The 27,789-nt window shown below is 41.9% G+C and overlaps 1 protein-coding gene across 11 annotated transcripts in view; it reads left to right on the top strand.

Annotated features, from left to right (window-relative positions):
* Window positions 1-13,117, top strand: part of DLGAP1 (DLG associated protein 1) — a 932,188-nt gene extending 919,071 nt beyond the window's left edge. For 6 of the 11 annotated variants that reach the window (XM_027575623.2, XM_027575628.2, XM_027575624.2 and 3 more), the window contains 3 exons: window positions 2,164-2,255; window positions 6,733-6,885; window positions 9,719-13,116. In XM_027575623.2, coding sequence (XP_027431424.1) covers window positions 2,164-2,255; window positions 6,733-6,885; window positions 9,719-9,928 — 455 coding nt within the window. In that variant the 3' untranslated portion in view covers window positions 9,929-13,116. Of the gene's footprint in view, window positions 1-2,163; window positions 2,256-6,732; window positions 6,886-9,718 lie in introns of all 11 variants that reach the window. The other 5 variants (XM_027575621.2, XM_027575619.2, XM_027575622.2 and 2 more) reach the window with 1 other exon arrangement.
* Window positions 13,118-27,789: the final 14,672 nt, after the last annotated feature.

Consider the following 27,789-nt stretch of genomic DNA (forward strand, 5'->3'; position numbering starts at 1 on the left):
CCAGCCAGCAAACTGGAGACCCCTCAGTACTAGGTTTAAGCTCCCAGGATTCAGTCTGAGATTTGCTGGTGTCACCATCCGACCCATCAGCAACGTAATTCAGAGATGTTTCCAGGGACCTGAGAGTTTGCCTAAAGCCACATGGTCACTTAGGAAATGCCTCCTCAGAACTGTCTCTGATCTGGGACAGGTCATTTAAAGCATATACCTGTCCCAGACAACCAAAAATGTGTGGTTTTTCGTTTTTTCCTCTTCTCTTCCTGGCAGAGCAAGTGTGGGACACCCAGAGAGGCAGAATAGTGTCCTGGCCCTAGGTAATAACAAACATTTATTGGTCATTTGCTATATATCGGACACTGTCCTAAGCATTTCTGTACTATGCATTACTGCTTTCAACCTTCACAACAACCCTACAAATAGGTACCATTAGCCCCACTTTACAGATGAGAGAACAGAGATTAAGTGACCTGTCCAGGGCAGGGGCTGGGAAGTGTGGGAGCCAGAACCCTCAGCTGGCTCAGGGCCTGAACCCTTAGCAACGATGATGCCCTGTGTCTCCACGTGCTCTTTCCTTTCTGCTTCAGGGGTGTGAGAAAGCGAGAAGGGCCTCACACCACAGATCCATCGGTGATGGTTAAAAATACCCATCCCAATAGATGTTAAAGGCAGCCTGGAACAAAGTAAACACTTAGGCCTGAGGACTTGCTGTGCTATGGCCGTCAGGGGAACCCCCAGCTCTCCCTGAGGAGGCAATTTCTGCACGGGGGCTGTTTGCTGTGACGGGTGACAGAGAGTGCATGAACGCCCTGACTTCCATGCGCCAAAATTTTTGAGTCATGCTGAGGTATAATGTGCATTATAAACCGTTATCTAGCCTGGCAGTATTCTGTGGTTTTAGGGTTTGTTTGTTTGTTGTTGTTGTTTGAGCCTGGCAGTTTTAAACAGAGAAGAAAATTACTAGAAAACCTTGCGCCAGCATGAAGTTTCCTTTTCTTTTGTTTCCTTCTCACACTTTGTGGGGACTGAGGTTGAGAAAGGGAGACCTCATTCCGCCCTGGGTCTCAGGCTCTGTCAATTCACAACCAAACAACAAGGGCACAAACACCTCTTCGATCCTTTAGGACACATCCCCGTGCAGATTTCCACGCGGGGCAAGTGCCCTGCTGAGGAGTCTCCCTGTCTGGTTTACAGTGCGGGGCGGGGAAGGGGTGAGCAGGGCGCCTTCTCCCCTTCCTTCCCGACAGGGAGGGCGTGTTGAGAACTGCCTGGTGGCAGCGCTCCAGCTGCGCAGCTGTGCCCCGGTCCCCACCGGGTGGAGGGAGGGCCTTGGGACAATGCAGACCTCGGGACAGCTCTGTGCAGCGCGGTTCCGCCCGTCTCAACACGCCCGTCAGTTGAAAGGTTCTTGCCTTAGTCTGCGCGGAAGACAAGAAGTAGCTTGCAAAGGAGATTTTCAGCACAGTGCATAGGGAATTAAACCTATATTAACAATAAAATTGGTCTGTGGAGTGGAAAAGCTGGAACGGTGCTGGCGTTCCCTAGGCAACAGGCTGAAAATGTTCATTCCTTAGAAAATCTTTCAACTAGCCATGGCGCTTTCCTCACAGTCCCGGTGGCTGGGCTCCGGAAAAATACTGAAGGCTATGGATAGGATATGGTGAGTGCCAAGAGATCCCCAACCCCCCAGATCAGGATTGCTTTCCTTGTGTTTGGATTTGGATTTGGATTAGAAAAGCAGACTGTGATGGCTGACAAATAAATCCATAACTATATTGATAAACTCCTGAAATTCATTCTTGCCCTAAAAGGGAGGGGAAAAAAAAACCCTATTTGCCTCTTCTCTTGTAACCTCCAGCGCTGTGATAGAAAACTCCGTTATTCCTAAGAAATATGCAGGATGAACATATGTTGTTGTTTTTTTTCCAAGTCGATTTTATACTTTATCCTAGGAGCCTCTGTTCCATAGACCGGAGAGTAACAAGGGCAACTGGGCAGTGTGTGTGTGTGTGTGTGTGTGTGTGTGTGTGTGTGTGTGTGTGTTCACCTGCTGTATGTGTGCTGTTTTCCCTAATTATTGCAGCATAACTTCCTCTTTGCTTTACCAGTCTAAATCTCAACCATGAGACATAATGTGTAAACTTCTTGTATGTCTGCTTTTTTCAGTTCTAGGGAAAATCCGAACCGCAGTGGGCAGTGCCCAACTTCTCATGGCCCAGAAATTCTACCAGTTCAGAGAACTGTGTGAAGAAAACCTGGTAGGTAACATTCCCCATCACTACCAATTCCTAGTCAGGAGGAGAATGTGTTGTCAAGACTGGCGCCACTAAAGTAAAACTGATTTTGAACCAAATGAAAGCCCATTGGACTCTCTCACCTGGAATAGAGTTTTCTGATGAATCCTATTTCCTGCTTTTCTTAAAATTAGAAATATTTATTTTATACTTAAATAATCTTAGGGAAAAAATCCAATCAAGTTGAAACTCCATTTCCTGTTTTTTGTTTTTTTTTGTAACGGAAATTTTTGCGTTTTCCTGGCTTTCCCATGGCAGCCCTGATTTCATTATTCTTACCAAAATACGGAACAGCCTGATATTTCAAAAATAATACTACAGAGAACTATTCCGGATAATGATTTTCCTTCTGAAATAGCCCTCGGTGCTTATTTCATCATCAGGTCTCTCAGTTTTCATTCAAGGCCAGAGGTGGACGGCAGGCCAAAGTGTAAATTTGATCTCCTTGAGACATATGAATCATTCATCCTTCTTGGACATACCAAAACCAAATAAAGCAAAACGAAGAGACAAAAACACCATTAGCATCAACAACATTTTTTAAATTGGCTGCAAAATGCAAGGGCAAGAGCTTCCTCACATACACATGCCTTTTTAAAAATTCTGCCTACTATGTCTGCAAGTGTCGTTCCACAAGAATAGCTTTTATTGGTCAATTGTTGGTCAAGCTTGCTCTAAAATAAAGAACATGAAAAGCAACATGTTTTTCTTGTGGAAAGTAAAAACGTGATTATTTGCAATCTAATTGACTATGATTTTAGAGTTTTAACCACATCTTCTTGTTAACAAGGACAAATATAGGCCGAATGGGATTTATCAGGAGAGGGCTCTATCAAGAGAAAATAGAAAGCATGCAGAATTTGGTGCTCTCCATCCCTCTTCATCAGTCTTCGCTTTCTGAAACCTCCTTTGGGGGATCCTTTCCCTCCTCCTCACACCCACCAACCACATCTGTAGTTTGTTTTCCCCTCCCTCCACAAAAAAATTACCTGGTCCTTCTTCCACCTTCTCAGAAATTCCATTCTGCATTATGAGATAATATAGATTAGTAAATGCATTGATAAGTGAATTCAACAAGTATTTTATTGAGCTTTACTATGAGCCACGATCAGAATTCTTGCTAATTTCTAAACTTGCTAATGTGTCACAGATCTTAATTAACATGATTCTTGGCTCCTTAAATGTACAAAAGTTCCAATAAAGCTATATTTCTCAATCTGGCTAAAGGATACAGGGAAGCCAATATGTACACACAGTAGGGCAAACACAGCACACTTTTTAACAGAATTATAGAATAAGGGAGTATATTATGAAGTAGAACACAAACACTGCAGATTTTTTTTTTATTTTAAAGATTTTTATTTATTTATTTGAGAGAGAGAGAGCACATGAGAGGGGGGAGGGTCAGAGGGAGAAGCAGACTTCCTGCCGAGCAGGGAGCCTGATGCGGGACTCGATCCAGGGACTCCAGGATCATGACCTGAGCCGAAGGCAGTTGCCCAACCCACTGAGCCACCCAGGCGCCCAACACTGCAGATTTTGAAGATGAAATCGCAGACAAGACGTTTTTGAGAACTTTGCAGATTTCTAGGAAAGGTTGACTTTGTCAAAGCCAGCTTTTAACGTTTCCCAGCCCCTGATGGGCTCACGTGCCTTAGCCAGTAGAGGACCTTAGTTGGAAATGTGGGCGAGACGTTACAGGTAGGAAGCGGAACCGCACTTCCGGCAGAGAGCCACTGATGGCTGCCTCAAGTCCCACCCCAGAAGGGAAGCCGGAGAGCCCGCCACGTGCGGGACGCCATGCTGAGGGCTTTTAATTTTATGATCTGGTTAAATCCTCAGAGCGACCCTGTGGAGCAGATAGCAACATTATTTTGATGACAATTTTACAGTTGAGGAAAGTGAAGATGGAAAAGCTAAATAACTTGGCCAGGAATAAAAAATAATAAATACATAAATAATTTGGCCAGGGTCACAGGGTAAGAGGCAGAGCCAAGATGCAAATCCCAGTCCGTTTGACCTCTGTCCCTATTTGAGCTCCCCTCAACCCCCAAGATGCCCAAGATAGGAGTTCTATTCCTCCCCCTCCTAGAGGGACATGGAGCTGATCAGTCAGCTCCACCTCCTCTGCAGCAAGAAGCATGGTGGTCGGATGGTGGCATTACTTCGTTCTATAAAGCTGCACAAAAGTGCAGCTAAGATTGGCCACAAACGAACCCAGCTCTCCTTCCTTGAGTTCTTACCCTGAGGAGGAGAACACTTGAAAACACTTGCATATTATCCCAGACTAGACTCTCAGGCATAGAATAAATGGATGAGAATTACTTTTTCCCAACAAAACTAAACTAAGGAACCCAGCCCCCCTCATCCTTCCACACCCTCCACCACTTCTGACCTACAAGTCTGGTTCAGGCTAAGGCAAGAGCTGCAACTCCTTGTGCGTGGAATGTCACATGACCCACAGATTCTCTTTCTCTCTGCTTCCCCATCTGTCCCCTTGACGATTCAGGGGCAGAGAGATTCTTGGCGAGGAGGGAACAAATTGCCCATCGTACAGAATTAAACAAACTCTTCAGGCCTACCCAACTATCATTTCATGCATTGCTGCACTGAAACATTTTTGCCAGTAGGGCTTGTAACCTAAAACACTTTAGTAAACTCCAAAATATGAACAATTTAGTTCTTAGTTACTGGTGAGATAAAGAAGACCATAAAACTCCATTTGTGATATGCTTTGTTAAAGCTATTGTCTATTCTGAACCTAGATGTTGAGTTAACTTACTAAATGAAAAAACTCCAGAAAAATTCTTTAGTTTAATTCACATGTCAGTAGACTAGAGTTTAAACCAAATACTTACAAACTTCAGAAATTACATCTTCCAATGAATTCCAGAACTATGAGTAGTTTGAGAAGTGTAAGTTTATAAATACATTTTTACTTGTATTCATTTTGAAACCAGACCAATAATGTTAGTCCATCAAGGGCTAAAAAGTTCTTTCCGACCTATTAACTTTGATGAGCACTGACCTTGCACTTTCTGAAAGTTGGTTTTTAATGGCCTGAGGTTTCATAGTATATCAGATTGGCTTGAATACCCACAGGTAACCAAAACTGACCCAGATGAAAGCCTCTGACATCTGGATGCTCCCACCCACCTAACCACGAATGCCTTTAGCTACCATTGGTGGTAGTGATTAACAATGAGCATGACCCCTTCAATCTCTTAGTTAGTTAGTTTTGTCTGTTTTACATCATATAAACTAGTGGCTCATACTTTGTAGTACCTCTCAGGGGTATATGGATGGGGCAAAAAAAAAAAAAGTCAATCCTTAGACACTGAAGAATGTTTAATATTATCTAGAAAATGGGTCATTACAGATATCTATGTATGTTTGTAGATATGTGTCTTCACATTTGCTATTGTATGTTATGGTTGATTTAAAATGAATTCATTTCCAAATGATTTTGTCAAAGTACTTGTGTGATAAAATGACTTCCTGCATTAGCAACATCATGATGGTTAAACACATAGTACTTTAAAAATCCGATTATTTTATTACTCATCATTTGTTTACCCTATTGTTTCACTCAACATGATTGTTAAAACAAATCTTATTTTAGATTCCTTATCTGTTCTGTGAATAAGTTGAATGGCATGGAGTCGGATTCCAACTCTGATAATAACATATTGTATTTTTTCCCCAGAGACTGTATCTTCATTTAAATATGTTTTAAAATATCTTGTCATAGTTTTTTGGAAAAGTCTGGACTCTCTCCCATACCACATTGATAGATGTTGTATTACAAAAGAAGAGTTTTACATCCTTGACACTTGAGAATCACTGACTCAGACAGATGAGTGTATAAGATTACCATTTGAAATGGAAACTTTAAAAAAGCATCAAACTCATAGAAAGAGTAGAAAAGTGGTTGCCAGGGGTTTGGAGGTGGGGGGAAAGGGAGAGATTGGTAAAAAGGTACCGATTTTCGGTTATAAGATGAATAAGGTCTGAGGATTTAATGTGCAACATGATGACTATAGCTGATAACACTGTATTGTATAACTGAAATTTGCTCAGAGTAGAACTTTAAGTGCTCTCGCACAGACACAAAAAGATAAATATGTGATGTGATGGATGTGCTTATTAATTCTATGAATGAGTCCTTACACAATGTGTGCATAGATCGAATCATCACGTCGTACACTTTAAATATCTTACTGTTGTTATTTGTCAATTATTCCTTAATAAATCCTTTTAGATAGATGGTAGATAAATAGATAAGATTACCATTTCTAGCCTCGCTTTTATCTCCTATTTGAAAGCCGAAAGGAACTCATGCCCCTTATGTTATTTGAAATATTTGAAAATACGCTTTGGTCCTGTACTTCCTGTCCCAGACTGCCTCTGAAGCATGAATGTTTTTCTTTCTCTTGTACAGAATCCCAATGCTCATCCAAGGCCCACCTCCCAGGATTTGGCGGGGTTCTGGGACATGCTGCAGTTGTCCATAGAAAATATTAGTATGAAATTTGATGAACTTCATCAGTTAAAGGCCAATAATTGGAAACAGATGGATCCTCTTGACAAGAAGGTAGAACAATGTAGATTTTGTATGGTTCATTTAAAAACCTGCACAAACACTGGACAGTCTAAATAGGCTTCTGCATTCAGTCTTGCTGTTTACAATGTGAAATGGAGCTGATATCATATTAATCTCATTGTAATGACAATGTTTACATAGTAATCATTTGGGATATTATCTGTAATATGTTTCAGGCATATTTTTAAAGAAAAACCTGTCTTTGTGAATTGGAAAATGGGAATGTGGCTTTTTTGTTAATTAAACTTTAAGTTAAACCATTTTAGTCACTGGAAGGAACTGCCTCCATTTTGCTTTTTAAACTAAAATAAATGACATCTTCAGTGCATGATTACATAGAGCAAGAGTTCAACTTCCTTACACCCCTAGGATGTGTTTCGGAGAAAAATAGGAAGCCCTGAAAACTAACTGACTTTGATAATCATTTCATAAATATAGTAATAAAGAAACCACTGTTGTTCAAGTTTAAAAATATACACCATAAAGTTTCACAGTAATCATAAATGTTGGGATTTTTTTTTTTAAGAGTTTTACTTTGGGTTGATTTGCCTTGGGGACTATTGCTCACTGGGTTCCTCATTCAACAGTCTAGAAATAAAGACTCAACTTCTCTTACTTTAATGAATAAACTGCAATTTTCACATTTGATTATTGTGGCTCTACCAGGCTCACACAAGTATCCAATATCCACCTCCCTAGGCTGGCCTGTCATGCTTGACTTTTTTAACCCTTTGCTTTCCTATGGCCTGAGGTCAAACAGTTCCGAGAGATTCATCTTCTAAAAATTAGGCTTGGCTTTTCCCATGAAGCACTGGTAGCCATGCCCTTTTCGGATGTCCTTACCTATCAGAGAGCTAACAGTAATCCAGTCCATTCTGCTGCTCTCCATCATAGTATCCAGGTTCATAGGGCCAGTAGACTCCCAGGAGAACTCCAGTGCCCAGGGCCATGCATAATTGACAGGAGGGTTATTGTCATTGTTCCTCCTCTCCAATGCTGTCACCATCAACCTTGGGGTTTTTAGTGTTAAGCATTAAAGTACCATTGATATATGTGTGGCCTCTCACTTGGGAAGCCAGACATTCGCACTCCATCTAGTTTTCTTTAATCTGTGTTTAAAACTGTCTACTAAATAAGCTTTAAAATTGTTCTTATTTTAAGAAAACACTACAGATGTACACATATACTGGTAATTTAGTTTCTAGAGCTGATCCTTCTAATTTCTCATTCACTGATTTTTTTTCCAATATTACTGTTTTTTTTTTCTAAAGTACAAGTAAAGGAAGATATGACTAAACAGTTTCCAATATTCTTACTTTTCAAAATATCACAAGTTACCCAACAATGAAGATTTAAAGTGTCCAAAAATTGTGATGCTAAGAATTGACATATGTACCCTATTGATGTTTACACAGTGAGTCATTAGTGAACTGGATTTCTAAATTTTTATACACTTTGCCTATGACCAGAGCTTTTCAGCACTCCACGAATTTGCGGGGAAGACACAAACGAGCACAAAGCTGGCCAAATATCGTTTGCACTCTGTACTTCCCTTATCTGTCCACCCAGACTCCACTTTAAACAGCCTGCGGGCAACTCCAATGTAATAAATTTATCCAGGCACTTCACCCAGGCGAGTGAGGAGGATTTGCGGCAATGTGTGTAAGTGTTAAGACACGAAGAGTGCCCCCTGGAGAATCATAGAAACCCTATTTTAAGATAACCTTCACAGTTGTGTCATGAGAATTGAAGTATTTCACTAAAAATGAAAACAACAGATTCACGTGGACCTTTTTTGGAGCCTGAAAGCTCACCAACCTTAAAAATTCCTTTGTGGTTTAATGTGCTTCTTTCCCACTGCATTTTTTTTTTCCTGCGACCCAAGTGTTGAATGGCTTTTGTTTTTGCAGTGGCATTTAAAAATATCCAACCATTTCATAGTTTGCTGATGCTGAGGGGAAACTTCTTTCAGTCCTGTGTTAAATTTTCACAGCACAGTGTCTGTCCCTGTGATTGGAATTGCCTTCTGGGCCACCACAGCCATCCTGAGGCCCCTAAGGAGCGACATCCTACCGGGATGTCTTAGAAGCTATCTTGGAACTGATTCCAGCCCTCCCGCACCCCCTTCCCACCCCCCACCCCCAGAAAAGGAACTTTCAGTGTCCTCTCTCCAGGGTGACCCCGGAAAGTATATCTCTGTGTGTTTGTGTGTGATGTGCAAACGGGTATTATAACTCACTTTGGCATCAACAAAGCTAAAGAACACAATCTTATCATCTCTTCTTCCTCATTTGGCCATTCAGGTTTGGGTGGGCCCCGGGAGAGGGCGGGGATGTTTTTAAACTCTGAGCCGAGCTTGCGCCCGCTGCCTCGCCTCCTTAGAGGGGACGCAGAGTTCCCGGAGGCTGCTGCTGCCGCTGCCGCCCTAACCCATCTCTGGCACCCGGAAGAGTCTGGAGCCTCCAGAGGGAACCACACTAAATGTGCTGGGAGCCGCAGCCTTTCAGCAGGGGGCATTTTAAATACCCACATCCTTACCTTGGAGAGACTAGTTCTGCAATTCAGCCTTACCCTTGGCCTTAAGCTAACAGGTATTCTCTTCTTTTTTTTTTCCCCCGCAACTTTTGAATATCGAAGCCAGAATGATAAAGAAAAAAAAAAAATATATATATATATATATATAAAACAGTGTGCAGATCAGAACTAACCACCCTTAGGTTAAAAAGAAAAAAAATGTGCGTGTTCTAACTACTGACCTATCCCAGTTTTCCCCAAGCTTGTCCTGAGAAGCTGTGTAATGTCCTGAACCTTCTGCTTTGATCAGGAGAGAAGGGCCCCTCCTCCAGTGCCAAAGAAGCCGGCGAAGGGCCCCGCGCCGCTGATCCGGGAGCGCTCGCTGGAGAGCTCGCAGCGCCAGGAGGCCCGCAAGCGCCTGATGGCCGCCAAGCGCGCCGCGTCCGTCCGCCAGAACTCGGCCACCGAGAGCGCCGAGAGCATCGAGATCTACATCCCCGAGGCGCAGACCCGGCTCTGAGCGCCCGGCCCCGCCGCGCGCCCCGCCGCGCCGCCTCCGCGCTCGGTCCTCCCTCCGCCCCCCTGCCCGCCCTCCGAGCCCGTCCGTTCCGGAGCTCAGTGACTTCCACTGTCGCGGTGTAGTTGTCGGTCTTGCAGGAGCCGTCCCCCAGTAGCCCCCCGCCGCCCGGACCGGTTTGCCCATGTTCTTCTCTTCTCCACCGAGCTTCGCCACCCGTACTGACGCGTCACCCTGCCTCATCCGGAGAGCCGGCCCTTTCTTTTCTTGCCAGAACCAAACCCACCTGTGTAGAAATGGCCCCTTTAGGTCGCCCACCAGCCTCAGTTCTCCCAAGCTAGTCTGTCCCTAGAGCTCAGCAATATAAAATCATAGGGTATTTCAGAAATCCAGTATCACAGGGTGATCCTTTGGGACTTAACCGTCTTCCACGTGAAAGAAACTAGGGCTCCGATTCCCTTTATTTCCCCTAAACGGTTATTATTTTGTAAAGCAGATGGAGCACTTTATTTCCAAGCTCAGAAATCACGCCATCTCACCGGAATCGATGAGTGACAATCCAAGAGGGGACCAAGTTGGGCCGGGGGTGGGGGACCTGGATGAGTAGTGGGGAAGGGAGAAGCAAAATCAGCAGGTGCTGGGGGTACCTGCTTCACTCACAGCTGCACAAACTGCCTCACTGTTACTCCATCAATCACTGCTTCAAATGTTTCAATCAGCAGAAGATTGTAAATTCGATCTTTCAGGGAAATTAATCTATTCTGAAAGGCAATAAAATGAAGAAAGGCAAGGAAGCACTGATAGTTTCAGATATACTACGTAAGGGGGATTTTCTTTTTGTCCTATTATTAAGGAAATTTAGACCTGAAGTGTTTTATCAACTTTTATTGTACTATGTGTATTATACTGTTATTGTGGTGGGGGTCTTTAAAGGGGAAAGTGTTGGTCCTCTTAATTTGTTAGTGTCCATCCTGGGGGGCCTACCTAATTACACATATATAAGTACACATTTGCTTAAGAAGTCCTGTAAATGGCAGCTAGGGTGTTTTCAGAGAGAAGTTTGGATTTTCCCATCATCCCTTTGAATGCTATACATCCATCTGTTGTAACCCAGTAGTTTGTAATGCCAGACATATTTTCTCCTTTGGTCTTCTCTCACTACTATCCAGAGCCCTATCACACCCCAGCATAAGGATTGTGTCCTATGTCAAACAGATAAAATCAATTTCCTATCCAAGTAGATATGCAGCCTCATTCCAAAGAGCTGCCCCTCATCTTGAGGTCCCAGGTAGTGAGAGAAGAAATTTGGCCTGAAATGTTCAGCAACCACCAGGAAGGGGGGAAAAGTCATGATCCACAAGCACTGAAAGAAACCCAGGCATTTGGCGGAGAATGTGGATTTACGCTTTTAGTCATGACGGATGGGCAGTGTGCACTTTGCATCTAGCTGAAGTTATCTTTAAATGCCCTTACTCGTAGCAGTTTAAACATTTAGGATGTGGTGATCTTAAAGTATCACTGGCATTTTATGCCCAGCTCCCACCCCAAAGCATTATAAATTATCATTGAAAACTGACAGACTAAAAACACACATCTAATAAGCTTGCACCAGAGCTCTTTTAAAAAATACACTCTCGTAGCCAGGTGCTAATTTAATTTTATTTATGAAATTAAGAGAGGTGATGGGTTCTGGCAACAACTATTTTCACAGACATATTCTAAAACCACTAGGGAATTCGCTACCTCTCAGAGCCATTGATGCTTTGAGCTATCTTTATAAACAGGGCACAAATGTTTACTGCTGTGGTTTACAAGAAAAGGGCTACTAACTTATTTAAAAACCAACCAACCAACTTTTAACTGGAGTGAACAAAGCACCTTGAGTGCTTTACACAATTGGAGCTTACAGAGATTTTGAACTTCAAGTGTCCGCTTGTGTTAAAAAGAATATACCTTTTCTTTGCTTTGTAGCAGCAATGGAAGGTCACACAAAGTTTGCATCAAGTAAGGCCAACTGCCGCCTTGGGTAGCCTCTAATCACATTCAATCCCGAAAATGACTTGGCACTCATAGATTAACGTGAAGGAAGCGACATCCACTGGAAGACCCATGTTCCCAACTACAGCTCCATGCCCTGAAGTAGAGATGAGATTGGGATTAAGAAATAGATTTCTAATATGATTCAAGATCATCCTACAGTATTTTCTTTGGAAACTGGTTTAGCCCAGGATATTTTAAAGAGAGACAAGAGAAGGCCTATTTATCTTGTCTATGTGAATGGTATTTGTATATTCATAAGCTATTTTTGGTAAGAATTTTAAATCTTTTAGCTGAATGCCTACAGGCATCATGACCTTTGCCTTCCTTAAAAACACAAATTGTACAAACACTTTATAAGAAGCTAATTACTGATCTTAAAACATGACCCCACATAAAGCTGCTTGTTAACCACTTGCCCCCTTAAGCTGACATCCATGAGCATAACCTTTGTTACATTGTTCTTTTTGATGTATTTGTAGAAATGTTTTTTAGTTCATAATGGAAAATGTATGTACCCTGAAAAATTACTTATTTTGTTTAACTTTGGTATAAAGCTGTTTGGGCATTTTCTTGGGGAGGGGGGTATTACAAAAGAAGTTTGTCTCCCACATCAAAAAACGTTCAAAGAAATTAAGTATTTATTATATTTTTTGCAGATGTTTCCATACAATTCACATAACCTTTTTGTAAAGAGAGATGAAGAAATGGATTAAAGATTTTTAATATTTGAAATGGTAAATAGAACTAATTTATTTGTAATATATTTCTGTTATTTATAGATGTTTCCTTAATGTTTTACTGTGCATTACCACTTTAATTTGAGCCTTATCCTTGTGAATTTACCATTTCTTTTTTAAAACATGTCTAGATGCATATTTTAAATAACTGGAATGTAAATCACTAGCATATCTGAATTCCCGATGTAATTTTTAAAAATTATTTTGGTTTGGGAAAAAAACAGATTCATTTGAAAGCCTTCAGATGGAGGGGTGGGGAACGTTTTTATGGCTTTATGAAGTGGAATTTCATAGGCTTATTTACCTAGATTGTGTGTGGACAAAAAAAAAATTGTAAATAGATGAATGTTTCCCATAATGTAAAAAGAAGAAATTAATAAAATAATAATGCACTGCTTTCAGGTCTGTGTGTTTTCACTACAAAGCCCTGCTTCTTCCAAAATATAATTGTCTTTGGAGGGAATAATTAAGCAATTAAGAAACATCATTCTAACTTTCATTGTAACAACACATATGCTAGCCACTGTTGTCGGTAGACCTTGTATCCTATGTAAGGGATCAAAACACTGAAAACCATGGGTGCCTGGGTGGCTCAGTTGGTTAAGCGACTGCCTTCGGCTCCGGCCATGATCCTGGAGTCCCGCGATTGAGTCCCACTCGGGCTCCCTGCTCAGCAGGGAGTCTGCTTCTCCCTCGGACCCTCCCCCCTCTCATGCTCTCTCTCTCTATCTCATTCTCTCTCTCAAATAAATAAATAAAATCTTAAAAAAAAAACACTGAAAACCAAAAGGCCTTTTATTATGATGATCACATGCATATGAAAGTTTCAGGTCGGGAGCTGTATATTTCATGAAAGAAATTATTAGCCTCTCAAATATGTGCAAATTTGTGCCTATTTTACCCACTTGGATCTCTTCTCAAACATTTCATCCATTTTGTTTCCTATACAGCTCCTACACTTGGAAGATCAGAATAATGCTTTGTGGTTTATATTTCATCCCCGAAGTAATGAAAAACTATCCTCACTGAGGCTTAGTGACTTGCCCAGTGGGACACAATTATTAAGTGACAGATTTGGGTCCAAAATCTAAGCCTTTGTTCAGCCTCCTCTTCAGTGGGGTCTCTGTCCTTCATCCCACATTTAGAATTGATAATTATTTGCCACTGTCCCATTTCCTCTGGTTTTCATCTCGGTCATATTCATAAACCTTACTTTATATACAAAAATACAGATTTACCCCTCAAAAGGTAAATTAGAATGTTTTATGAGAAGTGGACTTACACATCTCTGAAAATGCCAAACTCTGTAACCTGTGTCCACAGTAGTTCTTCCCCACCAAGTTCTTGGGCAAACCCACCCATGTATATGCAACAAACGTGGAAATTAAGCAGATAAGCCAACATAAGCAAGAACTTTGCCTATTTCCAAAATAACACGATGTACTTTTGAAACTGTTTCAAAAGAGGATCGATCAAGTGGCTCAATCTCTGTGAAACCTCAAAGATCTCATTACCTGGGTTCATGCACTGACTATTCATGAAGTGTGAACCGCGATTATACTTCTTGCCTTTTACCAAATTAATTCTTATATTTCACTGGGGCTTCTTAAACATTTTGGCCAATCCCAAAACAAAACGAGTTTGTCTTCGTCTGTAAAACTTTGAATTTCAGTAAAGCAAATTTCAACTTCTCATGTTACAAGGTCCATTCCCCCCAAAAAATGTAATTTTATTTTTTATAGACATTGAACAAAATTGTTTGCTCTAAACATGAATTTTTTTTAGTATCTTTGAAAGCTACCCCTTGAAAATACAAATTGATTTTGGTTTAAATAAATGGCATGTTAAAAATCATAGCGTCTGAATGTGTTCATTCTCAAATGTCAGTGATACTAAAGGGTCTGAAATGTACCTGAGGTTTGCTCAATAGGCTGTTTGACTTTCAGCTGCTAAACCAAGATCAGATCAGCTCCTTTTGCAAACAAACTGGTGACCGTGTCTGAAAACCCTCTCTGGGTCCCAACTCATTTACTGTGAGTTTACATAGTAGGTCTTAAATTCCTCTGTAAGTCACTCATTATCTCCCCTAAAGCAAAGAGAGGAAATTGTGTGCTGCTTCCTGGTCCCTATGCTTTCCTCCGGGCTTACTGCTGGCTTAGGGAGACATCACCAGACAGTCACAAGAATGTGAAACCCCAGTACCGGTGGTTCCTGATTCCTGGTTCTCCATTTAGCCTGAGAATGGATTATTTCATTATGTTTCTATGAAAATGAGCACAAGCCTGAATTTATAGAAAATGGCTGAAAGCAGGAAAGCCCTCTGATAAACACCAGAAGTCAAGCTCTGCCATGTAGCTGATTCAACTCGCTATTCATTGCACCCAATGTTTTCATTAGTACGTTTGAAGACTGCCATTCTTCCTCTTCACACTTCCTTCTGGGAGAAGTAGATGCTAATTTCCTCCTTCCAGATTACTTGATACGCAAAGCATTGTCACAGAGAGCTTCCACAGAGATCACAATAAAGAGATTTTTCCATAGAAAAATTCACCTTTTCACTTTGGAAAGAGAGAAAGGGAAGCAAATAGTCATAGTTTCCTCTTCTGTTACAAAGGAGGAAAAAGCGTTCTCCCTATTGACACTAAGGAAGGTGATATACAACAATTACAGGTTTTGTAGGCTTAAATCCTGGTGCTTTCACTGCTTCTGGGGGTCAGTGCTCTGCAAATAGAAAATACTCCTGCTGAGCTAGCCTTCTGAGATTTGCAGACATAGTCATCAGTTGATGAGCCCTTCCTTCTTCCGAGGGCTTTCAAATCCAATGCCAGCCAGCAATATCTATTACGAAAAATGAGGAGAAACATCTGGGGAGTTAGATAATACTATACGGATGGCCCCATAAAGTATAGCGGAGGAAACATCTCTCCAGATTAAAATAAAAACATTTTACTAACTTTCAAAGAGGGCCAATTTGAAAGGATTTTTGGTCCTAGGGAATAACCTCTTGCTATTGAAATGTTTATTTACTTCTGTAAATTATTATTATTATTATTATTATTATTATTATTATTATTATTTTGGTAATCTCTACCCCCTAGGTGGGGCTTGAACTCACGACCCCCGGGATCAAAGGTCCAACTGAGCCAGCCAGATACCCCATAAAAATACCAGCTTTGTCACATCATTTCCTTTCCAGAATAAGCCCTTGGCCAATACAAGGTCTGTCTGTAACTCCCAAGTGTGAGAAGAAGCAGACCTCAAAGGCAGAACTTAAACAAAGGTAAGCAGGAGATAGGTTAAATAATTTACTCTTAGATTCCTTTCCAGTTTGATTTAATGTAACACATTGATCAACAGCCTCCCCGCTCCCCAGCATGCTCAATGAGGAGCTTTTCTCTCCTCTACAGCCTGGCCTCTCGCCAGAGCAGTACCTGGGAGATCTTGGTGAGCCTGGCACTTCCAATGTTGAGCTTGACAAGCATGAAAGAGCAACTCAAGGACTCCTGAATTGTTTCTTACATCAGTCAAGCAAGGCAATGAGTCTGAAATGATTGAAGGACGATCCTTTCAAAAGAGCTGGTGTCTTCGTGTCCAGGCTTGAGTTGGTACACCAAGGATCCCTTGGGTAGCAGACTGTTCAGAATGAAATCTTACAGAGAAAGGAAAAAACTGATCGATAGTTTGGAAAATTAGAACAGTGGAGAGATGTTGGCACAGGAAAATGGGTTTTTTTTCTTAATTGAGTGTGAGTGAGTGTAAAGTGCTTTGTAAATAGCAGTAAAGTGAGGTATAATTATTCAGATAATTCTGAGTAATTCTAGAGACAAAGAAAAAAGTAAAACACCCTAACCATGCAAGCCTAAGATGTCTCAGCATTAGACTCTTCAGGATCCGCCAGTGGCTGAATTCATCATGTAGTTGTTCTCAAGGGCCCTTCATTTTTTTTATTATTATAATGTTATGTTAATCACCATACATCACATCATTAGTTTTTGATGTAGTGTTCCATGATTCATTGTTTGCGTATAACACCGAGTGCAAGGGCACTTCATTTTAAAGTAGGTTAAGAGAAAGCCAAGGACTAGCTATTCTTCCAGCAAAGGCAACACATTTGAATTGGGTTAAATATTCAACTGAGAGAACTTGGGTTAAATATTAAGGAAATGCTTACCTGAAGGAAAGTACGAGGTCTTGACTACCCTGAGAACCTTAGTGTATCATCCTGAGAGAAGTTACTCTGACAATGGTGTTGCCTCATTAAAGAGGGCAAGTCCCCGAATGGCTCTTAGTATTTAAATTTGTTTATTAGGGGCACCTGGGTGGCTCAGTCGGTTAAGCGTCTGCCTTCAGCTCAGGTCATGATCCCAGGATCCTGGGATGGAGCCCGATGTGGCGCTCCCTGCTCAGTGGGGAGCCTGCTTCTCCCTCCCTCTGCCCTCCCCCTGCTTCTGCTCTCTCATTCTCTGTCAAATAAATAAAATCTTGAAAACAAATAAATTTATTAGATAATAAATGCAGGTCTCTCACCCCCTCCACACCTCATAATCCCTGTTGGCTTCAGCCCAAAGTAATAATTTCCAAGCAGCGTTTCTGTCAGCGACTCCAGATTCACAAGCAGAGAGGATCCAGGTGGGAGGAAACAAGGGCAGAGGGAAAGTCCCCACATCCTCCAGGGGAAAGACCCATGTGACATTTTGATTGTAATATTCTGCCGTGGGGTGGGGTAGGAACATGTTGCCATAGGCTTACAGATGTTTCCAGCATTTCTCTTAGAAACTAGACTGACTCTCTGATCTGCTTCAGAATTGTGCCGTGAGTGGGCCTGTCTGTCCAGCAGGGACAGGGCCATTCTGCAAGTGGGAAAGAGCTCAGGTTGTGGCCAGACCACCTGTGTTTGAATCCCGGCTGACAAGCTGTGTCTTTGGGGGGCAAGTTACCTAACTTCTCTGTACCTCAGTTTCCCCACCTGTATGATTAGGATGCAAATAGCCCTTACCTCATAAGGTTGTTCTAAGGATTAAATAAATCAACACATGAAAAGCTCTCAATATGGTGCCCGGCAAATGGGAAACACTCAAAGGTTCACTCCCCTTATTACCATCATCACCATTATTATTACACATTTACATTTGCTGGGAAAGTGCCTTGTGTCCTGGCTATATTGCTTCATATGCAGTTCGCAACTTAATCTTCAAGTAACCCTCAGAATGAGGTAGTCACTACAAGTAACTTACAGAGACTTTAGGGGGCGCCCCAAGGTCCCTGGTAACTGACAGAGCTAGGCTTTCAATCCCATCTAACTCTAGATTCTTTGTTCATACATGTATGATTTGTGCAAGCAAAGCCACGTATCTGTCGTTCTTTTACCGGTGGAAAAGGTACACATATGAAAATACAAACAGAACAAAAGGGTAGACGTTGAAAATAAGCCTATTTTTCGCTCCAGTTCTTTTCTGCAACATTCAACATCTTTGAACAATTTATTGTTTTTCCTTTTGAAATTTATCTATGCATACTCAAGCATATGTATTTTTTATTTCCCCACAAACATGAAGCATACTAGACACATTCCTTTATTGTTTGCTTTCCTTCATTTAATGATGTGTTGCTTCATTTCAGATTATGATCCACCTATTGTCTTTATTGGCTCCATAGCATTCCATTTTATGGATGAACTATAATATGGTATTTAGTCCCCGGCTTGATGAACATTTAGGCCATTTCCACAGCTTACTATGGCAAAAAAAAATCTGCAGTAAAAATCGTTTTACAATGTATCTTCAGTACATGTGGAAGGTGTATCTACAGGTTTTACTCCAAGACAATTGGACGTGTACTTTGTTTTTAAATATTGCTAATGAACTTTCCAAGAAGACTACCTTGATTTTCAGTTCACCAAACATGGATGAGTTTTAGCACCTACTTTTGCAAACAAGGAAACAAATCGTTCATAAAGTGAATTCTGAGGCATGTTTAGAACAACAAAAAAAATCCCCGAATCTTCCAGTTGGCTTTCAACAAGGAAGGAAAAAAACCGTTTCTGGAAATGTGGAGGTGGTTCCAATGTAATCTTTTATGTAACTCCCAGAACAAAGGTGCCAGAACTGAAGGAAAAGTTAAGCATAGTGTCAGCCCTAGGGTGTGAACTCATCTGGGAATTGGGTCAATTTGCATATACCTGAGATGATAAGCCTAAGAGCCCAACAGGCTCTGACAGCAGGGTCTAGGCTCACCCTGGGGCTCTGTCTGCATTGGGGCAGAGCACTTTGATGATTAGTAGGTTTATACCACAGGACATCAACTTCCACGCAAGGAAGGTTTTTTTTCCTTAGTTTTTTTTTTTTAATGAAACTCCTAAAAAGGCTTTAAGATGATTTACAGAATTAAAACATAAGGCTCCAAATAATTTTTTTTAAAGATTTTATTTATTTATTTGACAGGGAGAGAGAGAGGGAACACAGCAGGGGGAGTGGGAGAGGGAGAAGCAGACTTCCCGCCGAGCAGGGAGCCTGATGCGGGGCTCGATCCCAGGACCCTGGGATCATGACCTGAGCTGAAGGCAGACACTTAACGACTGAGCCACTCAGGTGCCCCTCCAAACACAAAAGAAAAAAAGGAAAAATTGGTGGATGACTTCACCAAGCTCTCAGGCCCCCAGGGTCCTGAGTTGTCAAATAATTTCTTTCTAGGCTTCCTGATAGCCAAGGCAAAGTGGTCAGCATTTTAAAGTTTCTCTTGGGGAGCCTGGTGGGCTCAGTCAGAAGAGCAGGAGACTCTTGATCTCAGGGTGGTGAGTTTGAGCCCCACGTTGGATGTAGAGATGATTTAAAAATAAAATCTTTTAATAAATAAATAAAGTTTGTCTTCATTCAGTTTGGAGACTCCAAAACTTTTAAAGTTCCTTCCACGCTGAAAGAGCTACCAAAATAATTTTGCATATCTTGCAAACCTAACGTGTGAAGACAAGTGCCTAGCTAATCACAGCACTGACAAATGACCACATAGAAATAAGTACAACTACGGGGCGCCTGGGTGGCTCAGTTGGTTAAGCAACTGCCTTCGGCTCAGGTCGTGATCCTGGAGTCCTGGTATCGAGTCCCGCATCGGGCTCCCTGCTCAGCAGGGAGTCTGCTTCTCCCTCTGACCCTCTTCCCTCTCGTGCTCTCTCTCTCTCTCAAATAAATAAATAAATAGAATCTTCTTTAAAAAAGAAAAAGAAAAAAGTACAACTACTACTGTGTCTTTAAAATCAACCCTCTTTTACTTAACTGATTTGAGTGACTTTTGGTTCTTGGCAAACAGTCCCATAAGAAGACAGAGTTAGTTCGGACATCCTCACTGAGACCGACATCCTTTGGAGTTCAGTCCAAGAATATGTCCTTCCCTCTAGGAAGTAAGCAATATTTTAGTGGGTACTTTTTTTTCTTTTCTTTTCCTTTCTTTTTTCTTTTCAAGTAGACCTCCTGACAAATAAGACCTCCTTTTCCTGTTCAGACGGGCCTATATCAGAGCGTGTGACTTTCAAGACCTATTTGTCTGTGAGCAGGAACTCTTCATTTCCCCAAAGCATCCTTTTGTCTTGATAAAGGCTGCAACCCTTTCTTCCCAGCAGGCGAAGCTGCTCTTGCAAGGCGGAAGTCACTGCTCTCCCTCGGGTTCTTACCACCTGACGCTGGTGTTCATGCTGTGACCGGGAGGGCAGTTTCAGCAGCATTTAGGCAAACAGCCCTGTGCCTTTTAACACACATTAGGACAGAGGACTCTTCTTCAGTGTGGGAGAGCCATAGAGGACTTCACAGAGCAGCTACGGTTCTAAGGTCTGGTTAATATTTCAGCCCCAGTACTGGAAAGACTATGCTTGGACATTGCATTTAAACGACCATTTCTTCATTAAGTGTAAAAGACTGGGCTGAACTGTCCCTACCCTCTCGTGGCCACATTCTACTGTATAGAAGGTGGGAGAAGGGAAGGGAAGAAGACACACACTGCAAATGCAGAAGAACACCAGACGATAACATGAATATAGACCAAAGCATTTTGCCTTTGACAAAGTTTATCAGGTGATTAACTGCAGGGAAGGAGGCAAAGATTTATGGAAGGTGGGGTTTGACCCGCAGGCTTTTAACAGCGTCAAGAACAATGGTTCTCAAACTTCAGTGTGCCTAAGAATTACTCAGGGATCACTTAGGCATCCCAACCTTCCAAGCAGATCTTGACACAGTAGGTCTGCTTTGGAAGCCAGTTCTGCATTTCTAACAAATTCACCCTGTGAATCTAATGCTAGAGTTCATGAACCACCCTCTGAGAAACTGTTGCCCAACAGTGGTCTTCCACCTGGGAAGCTTTAAGAAATCCTCACAGGAGATCAATTACAACGGAATGGTGTGGGAGGGGTGGGGAGGCCCAAAGTATCCACATCTGGGTGAAGCCAAGGTTGAGGACCCCTACTGCAGAGGCATTTTAAGCAAAAGGAACAGGTTGAGCAAAGGCATGGAGGAGGGCGGAAAGCAAGTGGGTGTCTGAGGAATCAATTACAGGTAATTAGGTATGGCTAGAATGACAGGTGCAGAGCGGGGCTGTGTTTTAACTCATACACGGGGCAAGGACAAACAAAAACTAGTGTACTTTGCACAAGGGGGGAAAAATCTATCCTTATCTAAAGCATTACTAGGAATTTTATGATCCACTTACTCGAAGAACACAAACAATATTTCCATTTGTATCTAAGGGGAATTTGTCTGGAGCATGAAGATGTCAGTCAAGTGCAAGGTTTCCCACTGAGGTTCAATATCTCTGCCAGTCTGGCTCTTCAGCAATCATTCTAAGAATTAGAACACAGGGGGCACCTGCGTGGCTCATTGGGTTAAGCAAACAAAGCACTCTTGATTTTGGCTCAGGTCATGATCATGAGATCTACCCCTAGTCAGGCTCTGTGCTCAGCAGGGAGTCTGCGTGAGATTCTCTCCCTCTACCCCTCCCTCCACCCGAGCTCAAGCTCTTTCTCTCAAATAAATAAATAAAATCTTAAAAATCACCCAGGGGCAACTGGCTGGCTCAGTCAGTAGAGAGAACATGTGAATCTTGATCTTGGGGTTGTAAATTTGAGCCCCAAGTTGGGTGTAAAGATTATTTTAAAACATTTAAAAAAAAAAAAAGAATCACCTAAAAGGACAGTTTTCTTATGTCCCATTGTCTAGCAGCCCACAAAATACTATAGAGTAGATGGCTCAAACAAACATTTCTCACAGTTCTGGAGGCTGGGAAGGTCAAGATTAAGACACCAGTAGATTCAGTATCTGGTGAAAGTTCACAGTATCCTCAAAAGGCAGAAAGGAGTGAGGCAGTCCTTTGTTTTATAAGGGCACTAATCCCATTCATGAGGGCTCCACCCTTAGAACCTAATCACCTCCCAAAGGCCCCACCTCCAAATACCATAACTTTGGAGATTAGGTTTCAACAGAGGAATTTGGGGGGTGCCTGGGTGGCTCAGTCGGTTAAGCATCTGCCTTTGGCTCAGGTCATGTTCTCAGGGTCCTGGGATTGAGCCCCAAATCAGGCTCCCTGCTCAGCGGGGAGTCTGCTTCTCCCTCTCCCTCTCTCTCTGTGCTCTCTTTCTCTCTCAAATAAATAAATAAAATCTTAAAAAAAATAGGAATTTGGTAGGGGTGGGTGGATGACACAAACACCAACTGAATCTCTAGTAACCACCTTGCTGCTTTTGGATAGCCCCAGAATCTAGAGAATATTGGCCATGTGTACTCAATTATTTACATAGTAATCATTGCTCTCCTCCTATAGAGGCTTAAAGTCTGAGAAGTCAAATCCTATACAACAACAAAAAAAACAGTGACCATTTGTGTCATAAAAATATCCTTAAGATCTGGTCTATATACTCCTTTCTTTTTTCTTTCTTTCTTTCTTTTCTTTCTTTCTTTCTCTCTTTCTTTCTTTCTCTCTTTCTTTCTTTCTTTTTCTTTCTTCTTTCTTCCTTCCTTTCTTTTTCTTTTTAGGTTTTATTGATTGAGAGAGAGAGCACGAGCAGGGAGGAGGGAAAAAGGGAGAAGCAGTCTCCCTGATGAGCAGGAAGCCTGATGCGGGGCTCGATCCCAGAACCCTGGGATCATGACCTGAGCCGAAGGCAGCCGCTTAACCAACTGAGCCACCCTGGCACCCCTGAACTCCTTATTTCAATCAACCTTCACAACAGTGAATTTCCTGGACAGATTTGAGATTTCTCTCTGGATATTTCATATAAGAATGAAATTTGAACTATAGTTGACCCTTGAACAGCATAGGTTTGAACTGCATGGGTCCACTTATACATAGAGGTTTTTTTGGATAAATACAGTACAGTACTGTAAATGCATTTTCCTGTTGGTCATTTACATATGTACATGTGGTCTTATGTATATATAAATATCAGTGATTATACTGGCTTTCCATGGCCCTGGAAATTATCTGGGGCCATCTACTCTGTTCTTCCTCCTTCCCACCCCAATTCGTGACCTGTGGAAGTCCAAAGTAACAGCCCTAGGTTTCTTTTAATTTTGAGAAAGCGGCTTAAAGTGTGTGGCCTTTGTAGCCTTTGGGTTCCTGTTTACAGATACAATGCTTATATTTGGAATCATGTTGAATCAGCCTCAAATTCAGCCCCTTTTTCGTTTTCCATACACATCCACACACCCACAATCCAAAAGGCTTCATGAATCAGGATGTGGGCCATGAGAAGACAAAGTGAGTGTCAAAAGCATAAAAAAGTACTTGGCATAAATGTTTCTTAAAGTATAGCAGGATTCTCAAGTATCCTTCAGCCATGTCTCCTCCATGGAAGCCTGAGGACCAACTTCCCAGCAGTCACAAGCACTGTCTCCTTCTTCCCTACATTGTTTTTCTCTATACCTCTTTTCACTATCTATCTTATAGTAGAAGATGCATAAATAAAATGTCTTCTTTCCTTCTCCCAACTAGAATGTAACCCTCAGGGTGCCTGGGTGGCTCTGTTGGTTAAGCAACTGCCTTCGGCTCAGGTCATGATCCTGGAGTCCCGGGATCGAGTCCTGCATCGGGCTCCCTGCTCGGCGAGGAGCCTGCTTCTCCCTCTAACCCTTTCCCCTCTCATGTACTCTCTCTCTCTCTCTTTCATTCTCACTCTCTCAAAATAAATAAATAAAAAAATCTTAGAATGTAACCCTCAGGACAGTAGGGATTTTTTTGTCTGTTTTATTCCTTTCTATATTTCCAAGCAACCAAACAATGCCTTGCATATACAAGGCACTCAATAAATATTAATCGAATGGATGACACTTGAAGTTATTTCTTGCCTATTCTGTAATAATCTGTAACACATTATTCTGTAATATTTGTAATAAATTAGTCTCATCTCTTCTGTAAAAAGTTGCTATTGCAGTTGGGTTTTTGTGTTAGTTTAGATAAAGAGGAATTATATCCAAAGGGCATGGGATGATTTGGGATGAGGAGAGGGTATTAAGTGTAGGAGGCAGGTGGGTGATGGGGAGAAGGCATTAAGTGTAGGAGGCTGGAGGGGGATGGGGAAAGGGCATTAAATGTAGGAGGCAGTTGGCCCTTAGGTAAAATCAGTAACTCAGATTAAAGGACGACAATTAGTATGTAAGCCCCTGGCTCCTCTTTTCTGAAATTCTCAGAAATGTCGGTTGGGGCGAGTAAAAAAGCCCCCATCAGATGACACAGGAGTTGTAGTACTTATTTATTTATATTTATTTGAAGTAGGCTCCATACCCAACACGGGGCTTGAACTCATGAGCCTGAGATCAAGAGTCATATGCTCTACTGACTGAGCCAGACAGGCGCCCCTGATTCAACTTTATAAGGTACATCACAAGCATTGGTTTTACCATTAATCAGTCCTGCCCTAGTTCAGGAGCTGGGGGATTTGCTTCTCCACCACCACTGAACCTGTCCTCTTTGGGAATGCAAGAGTTGGGGTGTCCACAAGGGCCCAGTTTATTTGGAGTTTTATCTGCAGGGTAAGGCACGGGCAGTGTGTCCTGGCAGCTGAGGGAACTGCTGTCCTGATGCCTCAACAGCACAGGAGAATGATTTTCTCCACAATGGAGCCCGTGGTCAAGTGCAAATGGTGCTTCTCATGGGCCTGGCTTGGAGACTTCGACTGCATGACCCTTTCTCTTCTCCCTCCCTGTCGGTACCTCTCATTGACAGCCCCAGCCATCTCCAAGGCCACGATGCCCATGTCCCTCCCCCTCTCCATGGCAGCCATGATGGCACCTCACCTCATTATCTCATCTCACCACACCTACCAGCCCTTAGTCTGGTCATCCCTTGCTGATCTTCAACTGTTGGTAGGGCATAAACCCCATGCCTCTCTGTTCCTCTCTCTCTTTTGATTCTCAAAAGTGTACTTTGAGGGTGCCTGGGTGGCGCAGTCGGTTGAGCATCTGACTCTTGGTTTCCCTTCTGGTTGTCATCTCAGGGTCATGGGAGAGAGCTCTGCGAGGGGCTCCCCACTAGGCATGGAGTCTGCTTGAGACTTTCTCTCCCTCTGCCCCTTGGCTCCTCTCCCTCTCTCTCTCAAATAAATAAATAAATCCTTTTTTCTTTTTAAGTGTACTTTGAGAGTAAAACCAATCAACAAAATGTATGTGTTTTTCTTTGCATTTCTGCCATCACACTCCTCATGGTCCTTAAGGCCTGTAGATGCTTCAAGCTAAACACAGAAGCTGCACAAAAAAAGTGTGAGGAAGGAAAGCACATAAAGTCTTACTCCTTTTTTGGGGTGCCTGGGTGGCTCAGTTGTTAAGCGTCTGCCTTTGGCTTGGATCATGATCCCAGGGTCCTGGGACTGAGCCCCACATCGGGCTCCCTGCTCCACGGGAAGCCTGCTTCTCCCTCTCCCAGTCCCCCTGCTTGTGTTCCCTCTCTCGCTGTGTCTCTCTCTGTCAAATAAATAAATAAAATCTTTAAAAAAAAAAAGTCTTACTCCTTTTCTTACACAGGTAAGTTTTGTTGCCTCCATTTACATATGAAGGCACTGATGTGCAGAATCGTGACTTGTGCAAGATCACAGCCAAACCATTCTGTGCAGCAGAACTGAGAATAAGGCTCCCAACCCTCACACATATGGGCAGTGAGCGTTTTCGTCCTCAAGATGTCTGCTCAAAAGCACGCTGAAATCAAAAACTAATGATGTAACGTATGGTGATTAACATAACATAATAATAAAAAAAAAGCATGCTGAGGTTGGCGAATATATTCCATATGTATAACCTTAATTTTCCTGTCTACTTCATGGCAGAATGTCAGGAAGATTGAAGCAGCAGACTGAGCAGGACAGAATACTGGTCAAGAGCAGTCAGGGAGACCAGTCAGCCCAGAATTCAAACCCCAGCTCAGTCAGTTAACCACTCCATGAGCTAGCTCCAATGAGCCAACTCCATTGGCTAGCTCATTTCTTGCTTAGTAGGCCTCAGTTTCCTTGTCTGTCAAAACCAGATAATAATACCTATTTTACCGACTTCAGAGACAGTTGTGAGGATTCAACTGGATGACATGTTTCACAGAAAACATTCAACAGAACAGGAAACGAGTGTTGGCGAGGATGTGGAGAAAAAGGAACCCTCGTGCACTGTTGGTGGGAATGCAAACTGGTGCAGCCACTGTGGAAAACAGTATGGAGGTTTCTCAGAAAGTTAAAAATAGAATTACCCCACAATCCTGTAATTGCACTACTGGGTATTTACCCAAAGAATAAAAAACACTAATTTAAAAGGATATATGCACTCCATGTTTATAACAGCATTATTTACAATAGCCAAATTATGGAAGTAGTCCAAGTGTTCATTGATTGATGAATGGATAAAGATGTGGGGTGCGTATATATATATATATATTATTCAGCCATAAAAATAATGCATGCCCAAAAATAATGAAATCTTGCCATTTGCAATAACATGGATGGAGCTAGAGAGTATAATGCTAAGCAAAATAAATCAGTCAGAGAAAGACAAATACCACATGACTTCACTCTTATGTAGAATTTAAGAAACAAAGCAAATGAACAAAAGAAGAAAAAAGAGAGAGAGAGAGGCAAACCAAGAAACAGACTCTTAACTATAAAGACAAACTGATGGTTACCAAAGGGCAGGTGGGGGGTGGGGATGGGTGACAAAGGTGATGGGGATTAAGGAGTGCACTTGTCATGATGAGCACAGGCGGATGTATAGAATTGTTGAATCACTAGGGGGCCTGGTTGGCTCAGTTGATGGAGCGTGCAACTCTTGATCTCGGGGTTATGGGTTCAAGGCCCACAATGGGTGTGAAGATTACTTAAAAAAAATAAAATCTTAAAAAAAATTGTTGAATCACTATATCACACACCTGAAATTAATATTAAACTGTATGTTAACTATACTGGAGTTAAAATTAAAAACTTAAAAAGAAAAAAGAAAACATTTAGCAGAGTCCTGGCACACATAGTAAGCATTCAATAATTTTTAACTTAAAACTATCACAATAGCATAAGTTTTGAACTTCTGTTTCTTTTTTTTAATTCTTTTTTTAAAATATTTTATTTATTTATTCATGAGAGACAGAGGGAGAGAGAGAGAGAGAAGCAGAGGGAGAAGCAAGCTCCCAAGGAGCAGGGAGCCCGATGCGGGACTCGATCCCAGGACCCTGGGATCATGACCTGAGCCGAAGGCAGACACTTAACCATCTGAGCCACCCAGGCGCCCTGAACTTCTGTTTCTTAAACAAAGGCCTGAAACTTTTTAGTTACATCTAAGATTAGCTATTAAATCTAACAGCTTTTTAACCAGTTGAACAGGTTATTTCATGTTGTTCATTTCTTCTGCGTTAGTCATGAAGACTGGAGGCCCAGTCACTCATCTTTTTCCCAATGTAAAATTTCAAACATGCAGCTAAATTGAAACACTTCTACATTGAACACCCCAACATAGGCTCCCTACTGAGATCTTACCACTAACATTTTACTGGACTTGCTTTATCACCTAGCTACCCATGATCCATTTGTTTCTCCAGCCAATGATCTTTCTTATATTTTATGCATTTCAAAGTAAATAGCAGACATTT

This window comes from Zalophus californianus, chromosome 14 (genome assembly GCF_009762305.2).
Source record: "Zalophus californianus isolate mZalCal1 chromosome 14, mZalCal1.pri.v2, whole genome shotgun sequence".
Lineage (NCBI taxonomy): Eukaryota > Metazoa > Chordata > Mammalia > Carnivora > Otariidae > Zalophus > Zalophus californianus.